The sequence below is a fragment of the Vigna angularis genome, chromosome 6 (assembly GCF_016808095.1).
Source record: "Vigna angularis cultivar LongXiaoDou No.4 chromosome 6, ASM1680809v1, whole genome shotgun sequence".
Taxonomy (NCBI): domain Eukaryota; kingdom Viridiplantae; phylum Streptophyta; class Magnoliopsida; order Fabales; family Fabaceae; genus Vigna; species Vigna angularis.
In genome coordinates this window covers 611823-618662 of record NC_068975.1, presented here as the reverse complement: position 1 = coordinate 618662, position 6840 = coordinate 611823, and the positions used below count along the sequence as shown (strand labels likewise).

The window sequence follows — 6840 nt, the reverse complement described above, 5'->3', positions numbered from 1 at the left end:
TAACTTTGATAAAGCGTAATCGATTACATTATTTTTGTAATCGATTAAAGTGTGTCTGATATGAGAAAAACTATATAATAACATGTTTCACACTATTTTAACAACTTTTGACACCTTGATCATTTTGAGAATTTTCATATATGCTATAAGAGACTTTTAAAAAGAGATTGCAGGTACGCCTAGTGCTCCAAGAATCAAGATTCAAAGGTTTTGAAGAATTCTTGAAGGCTAGCATTGAACGTCTATTGGTTGATCACTTCTGCATAATTTAGGTGCATTCTTTACTGATCATAATTTGTTTTGCAATCAAGAAGATTGTTGTTTCCTTGTGTGTGTTGCCAGGAAAAAGAACTTGGTGTTCTTGGTACTTTGAGAAGGGTCTCAAAGGGTTACTGTAGTGAAGAGAATTGTTCTTCTGCAGGGTGTGTTAGCTTTATTAGATTGGTGTGAGTTAGAGAGGAGATTTACATTTTGATAGTGGGTCGCTGTAATTCCTTGTTGTAAAAATTCAAAATCTTTATAGTGGAAAGTTTTTCAATCTAAGGTTGATTAAAGAGACTGGAGGTAGGCATTAAGGCCGAACCAGGATAAAAAAAAATTGTTTATTTTCTATCCTTAATCTCTCTACTGCATTATTTTGATAATTGTATTATACGCTTTTAAAGATCATCTAAAGTTTCTAAAAAAATTTAAAAAGAAAACGTTTTTATTGATTACCAATTCACCCCTCTTGGCAAGAGAAAGAAGCCATAACTTTTCTTACATATAATTTGGTGTTAGATTGTTGGTGAATAAATAAATTAAATTATAGTTTTATATATTTATTGTTTTGTTTATATATATATATATATATATATATATATATATATATATATATATATATATATATATATATATATATATGATGTGTTGTGTATGATGTATATAGATATGGTTGTGTATATAATTGAATGAGAAATTATGGTGTAGTAGTTGAAGTGAGTGTTTAATGGAGAGGGCCATTGTTCAAATCCATGTAAGCCCAGTTCTCTTGCGTTTATTTTTCTTCTTTTGCTTACAAAGTAAAGAAACTTTCTTTTTAAACATATTTATTTTGCCTAAACATGTTGGACTCCATAACTTCAATGTTTGGTTTCTAGGTCCAATCATAATTTATCCAACAAACCCTCAAATCACAACATTCTTGCTTTTATAGCCACAAATCAGACTTAGGTACAAAATTGTTTGATCTTTGAATGTTTGCCCAAACTATAATAGCACAAAAATTATTTTTAAAAATCAAATTTACAAAAATTAAAATTAACAAAAAATATTAAAATGTTAAGATAAAAGTCCATTATATTTATAAAACCTAAAAGCATAATTAAATGTTCATATTTTTATAAAAGAAATATGCTTTCTTTATTTGAAAATCATTATTAATTTACGTGGATACTTTTTACTTAATGATTTATTTTATATTTAAATAACATCGTTAGATGGGATACAACCTGTTAATAGTGATTTATATGTTTATCATTCTCGTGATAAGATCAAACGTCATATCTAGTGTTGTTATCAGTTTGGTGTTTATTTCAAATAAATTTTGAAGTTTTAACATTATTATCCACCATTTATTAATTAATTACAAACCATACTTGGTCCAAATAAAGAAACTGTTTTCTTCTTTATTTATCCTCAGCACATTTTCAACCAATAAAGTTTATTCACTAAATCCCATGTCACTGGTGCCATTCTACAACCACTTATTTTCAACCAGCTAATTGCCTGATAGCAAAGAAAAGTAAGTTTGACACAAAATTCATTGCATCAAAATTTTAACTTTCCAAGAAGTACAGTACTACTTTTACAAACTTTTTCATAAATTTAAATTAATTTGTATGACATAAAAATAAAATTTATGAAGAAATTTTACACATTAACTTTAATGTATAAAGTGATGAACTGTCTTTTTTATTTTCTTTTTGCATTTTTTCTGTTACATAATCTTGTAAAATGTTTATCCAAATCCTTATGTTCAGCTGCGTCGGCCAATTGATGAGATTGTACATTCCCTGTCGCATGAACAGCACATTAATGGTGTTGAACAATGAAAAGCCCTTCATGATTCATTGACCAATGAGACATCAAATATGCGAATGGTGTGCCCCACCACACAGTCTGAACAAGCAATCCAAATGGAATTCAACTTAACATCAGCCAAAGAACTGTTATGGGGTCAGAACTGCAATGGGGTCCATTTTCACATGGAAAAGGATAGGTATAAGAAAAGGCCAGAATAAAGGACAAACCTTTCACTTATCCACTATTTTACCATCTACTGGGTCAAACCGCCACACATTTTCTTAGATTATATATATATATATATATATATATATATATATATATATATATATATATATATATATATATATATATATATATAAATGGTGAAACTAAAATTTGGAAGAAACTTTAAATCTTATTTATATCACAGTCTTACAGGGAATAGTGATTTTAAGTAACAGGCTAGATTGATAAAAGAACACGGCAGAACATTGGGGCTACTTAGTGGGAACATGTAAGTTTTTTTTTTTATTGTAACAAATACTAGTCCTGTAGAGGATAAGCATAGAATATCTAGTTCTAGAAATACAGAATTACATGTGAAGAAAATTGGGTAAGACTTTTGGATGAAGGAACTTCACATGAAAGTAAGAGTTTGTGATGTGGACAATGAGCTTCCGGATTCCACTTGTCATCTTCACTGATACCATATGGAAAAGTCTGGCTGTTTCTGAAGAGCATCATCCATCCCTACTCCTTGCATGTCCTCCTTGAAATCAAATGATGCCAAATCACAAAAGGACCCAAACATTGAATTGAAGTTATGGTTGTTGTGATTGGTCTCGAAGGGAGCATTATTCAAAGCTTTGAACCGCTCATATTGTCCTTCTTCTCTAGAAAATACGTGATGATTATTGGACATGTTGGGCTCATCAAAGATGTTTCCTTCCATAGTGATTCCATGCTGTCGAAGGCAGGGATTCTCTGCAGCCATGCGATTACATGAACTTATGTTTTTGTTGCCTTGAACATTTGTTTCATAGTTAGCCATAAGGTCACTGATCATTTTCTGACCATCTTCTGAAACTTCAAGCCCAGTAAGATCAATTACAGGCGGGACCATGTTAGCAGACTGAGCAGTAGACTTGGGTGGAACAAAGGACTGGGGGTATATCACTGGCTTTACCTCATTAACATGAAAGTTTGGACCCCCAAAATCTGAAGGACCTCTGAATGCACAAATTAACCTATGATTGTCTCTAGAGATTCTATCAGGGAAACCAAGCTGAACTTGACTGTAAGGGCACTGAGGCTGTTCACATGTGTAAATCTTCAAATCCATCATGTTAAAGTCATTAGAGACCTTCCTCTTCCTAAGAAGATCCAAATTTGTAACTGCCTCTCCCTTGATAGAAAAAGAGGGCTGCTGAACACCCATAGTTCCCCTCATTCTCTCCATCCCCAGATTGGACATGTGAATATTCTCATGTTTCCTCTCTTCTACATCGAAATTAGGCTCATCCTCACCCCCTTCAACATCATATTCATTGCCATCATTGACCACCAAAGATCCACTCCCTCCACCTGAGGCTAATGGAGGGACATAGTCAGGGTAAAGCTCTCTTGCCAAGGCCTCCTCCTGATTGATGATTGCAAGCCAGGTTGCACTTTCCTTCGCTGTCATCTTATCTTGGAGGCACTTGGACTGCCTCACAAGCTTCCGAATTTTGGCAATATCTGGGGACATATGCTTGATAACTGCCGTCAAAACGCCAACTTTCCATGCCTTCTTTAGGTCATGGGGCTTTTTGTAAGGAGGGGGACTGTGATCTTTAGGCAAACCAATCTGGGGCCACCACTCTTCATTTCCTGTAGGCCACCATGGTGGAGGAATACCCTTCTCTAATGGAAACCTCCTCTGGGGAGGATCACAGTGTTGCATGAGTGCTGACAAGAGAGAACCCAAGGTTGTGTCCTGCAGCTCTTGCAAGGTATGTGGAGTTGGACCAATTGAATTGCATCCATCATTCCTTCCAGGTATAGAATGATCAGCTTGGTATTTGACTATGGCAGCTGGACCATTTCGATCGAATCTGACTTTATCCTTCCACCATTCACGAAGATTATCCGATGCTCCTGTCACTGGTTTCCCCTTCTCGGGGATTATCCCATAAACAAATCCTTGTGCCTTGCAAACCTCCATCATCTTCAGCATGTACTTCAAGATTCCATCTTGAGCCCTGGACATCTTTTTCCTCCTTGCCTGTTCTTGAGACTGTCTTTGCTTCACCGCATCAATTCCTTCCTTAGATTTACTCTGCTCCTTCAATCGCTTGAGACGCATTTTGTCCTTCCACATCCTCCTTTCAAGCTCATCTACCCCGATTTCTTCATCACTGAAATCATCCTCAACTATCGCCTCTGGATCAGTTTGCCGGGCGGTGATATCCTCGTCCCCAAGGACAGTAGACATCGTGTCCAAATCATTACAAAACCCCATCTCCTCAAACATCATCATCATTTTCCGAGGAAAAAATAAAGATCGAACCTGTGAGCTTCTGATGATGGAAGTAGGAAGTTGGATTTCAAACTAACCCCTTAGCACTGTACACCAATTCAAGTTAACAAATTCTTAGCTCTTAAAGGCCTTTGCACCTGCCAACAGTAACAAAACAAAGATCAAAGAAAATTCAAAAAGGCACAGAAATCAAATACTCTACAGATGAAGAGAATCACATCGTAAAATATGCACATATATCTCGAAGCTAAAATCAACATTAATCTAGGCTAAAACATGAATTAAAAAGAAAAAAAACATATCACCTCAAATTCAAAACGTTGATGAATATTAATAGATCAGGGCTGTACCATTTCGACAGATCCAATCATTAACGAATCAAACAGGGAAGCAAAAACAACATGGGCAAAGACAACAAATGAGGTGACTATGAAAACAAGGACAACAAATGACGACTTCGAAAGGTTTTGTCATTAAAGCATCATAAAAGGCTGCAGCTTTCAGATAAAACATAAAAGTTAGTAAAATTGATGAGGAGAACAATCATGCCAAAAAACCCCCCACAAAACCAGCAAGCTAAGAAAGGGAGAAAACTTCCAACATGGAGGATGAAATAAATAGATGAACAGGAACTTCTCCATGATAGATCATAAGGGTAACAAAATCAGTATCGACAGAGACCAGAAATGAAAACAACAGAAACCCATGAATCTGATTGACCATGCAGATAGCACGAAGCAGTTTAACAGTGAAAAGGGCGAGCGAAAGAAGAAGTGCACAGATTATTACCAGAGGATCCAGAACAGAGTCTCTGTGGTGGCCACGAGTCAATAAGAGAAGAAGAAGAAGAAGGTTCTTTGTATTGAGACTGTCATGAGAGAAGGTGGGAAGAAAGAGAGAGGGAAAAGGGACAGAGAGTTGAACATTATCTGGTTAATGGGAAGATGGTGGCTTTTTATTGGTAATTAAACCCCACATCGAGGAAGAGTGTTTGTTAGTAATAAAGTTCAGTTAATTTTTTCTCCACTTTTTTTTTTCTTTTCGTGTGTGGCAAAATGTGTTTTCTTTTTTAAGTTATATATCCAAATATGAAATTATCAAGGAATTAGACAAATAAAATTATTTATACTTAACTTATTATTTTGTAATTATTCTCATAAGATACATCTCATTTTAAGTTTATCCCTTTCTGGTTATTTTACCTAATATTCAAATACTGTCATTCCTTTTTTCTTTTTCTTTTTACTACTACTTCAATATTTTGCTTCTTGGTGTCTCTAATTGTTTTGACTATTTAGTGACTTCATGGTTTGGCTAGTTTCAATTAATTAATCCGTTTCTAATTCGTGAGTCCAATTTTCTTTTATCATTGTGTGGTGATGCATAGAATAAGTCTCTGTTATAAAATCTAAATGGGTTCATAGTAAATTGTTGATAAGTAATTATTCATTTTTTTAGCGATATAATTAATTTTTCTTAAAATTTATAAGAATATAATTAATTTTATCTTTATTTTTATTGTTTATATCATTTCTTAAAAGTCTTCTTACTTTTGCTTTGGTATTATTATAATCTTTAAAAAGTTATCATGATCATTAATTAAACATTTTTTTAAAGTATGTGAATATTAAAGTCTTGTTAAATATCACGAGAATTTATTTACATGGTACTTTGAAAATGCAAACTAATACACTTGGTAAAATAAATACATTTTGTCTCTAGTGATATCTTTCATATTTGATTTTCTTAGTAATTTCAAAAATCAACTCGTGTGAAAAATAAAATGTTTTCATTTGCATATCCATGATAATATGATTTCTGGATGATTGATCTCTATCGAATACTGTTTATTCTTATGATATGAGGGTGAATAAGAGATAAAATAACCCAAAACAAAGTTTTGAAATCACTCAATTTTCCCGAGTACAAAAGGATAACTATGGAATGTGTGATGAGTACATATCTATGTCTGTCTTGTAGGTTTAGTTTTGAAATTTTGATGGATTTACGTTTAAATAATTGATTTAAATAGGATTTAAGACAATATGACTTATCAAATTTGTGAATTAAAAGGTCTTAAAAAGTGATTTTTAGTTGTATCAATTATTTTTAGATATTCTAATGTTTGTTGAAGAACCTCAAGTTAAATTTTGATTCATTCAAAGTATGAAATTAAATTGTCCAAGTTACAAAATAAGGCAAAAATTAGTAAATTCTGAAGAAAAAAAATTACAAGGAGCAAAATGCACCCTTAGTTTTCACTTATTCACTTCCTT

At 33.4% G+C, this 6840-nt stretch overlaps 1 protein-coding gene across 2 annotated transcripts; it reads right to left on the bottom strand.

Moving 5' to 3' along the window:
• Positions 1-2441: 2441 nt before the first annotated feature.
• LOC108320001 (protein ETHYLENE INSENSITIVE 3) lies at positions 2442-5537 on the bottom strand. 2 transcript variants are annotated; one of them, XM_017551340.2, is made up of 2 exons: positions 5354-5537; positions 2442-4701 (listed from the first exon to the last, which is right to left on the bottom strand). In XM_017551340.2, exon 2 carries the CDS (start codon positions 4565-4567, stop codon positions 2744-2746), a length of 1824 nt encoding a protein of 607 aa, XP_017406829.1. In that variant the 5' UTR covers positions 4568-4701; positions 5354-5537; the 3' UTR covers positions 2442-2743. The 2 variants fall into 2 exon arrangements, with proteins under 2 accessions (XP_017406829.1, XP_052734944.1); XM_052878984.1 differs by having other exon boundaries at positions 4870-5368.
• Between the last annotated feature and the right edge of the window lie 1303 nt (positions 5538-6840).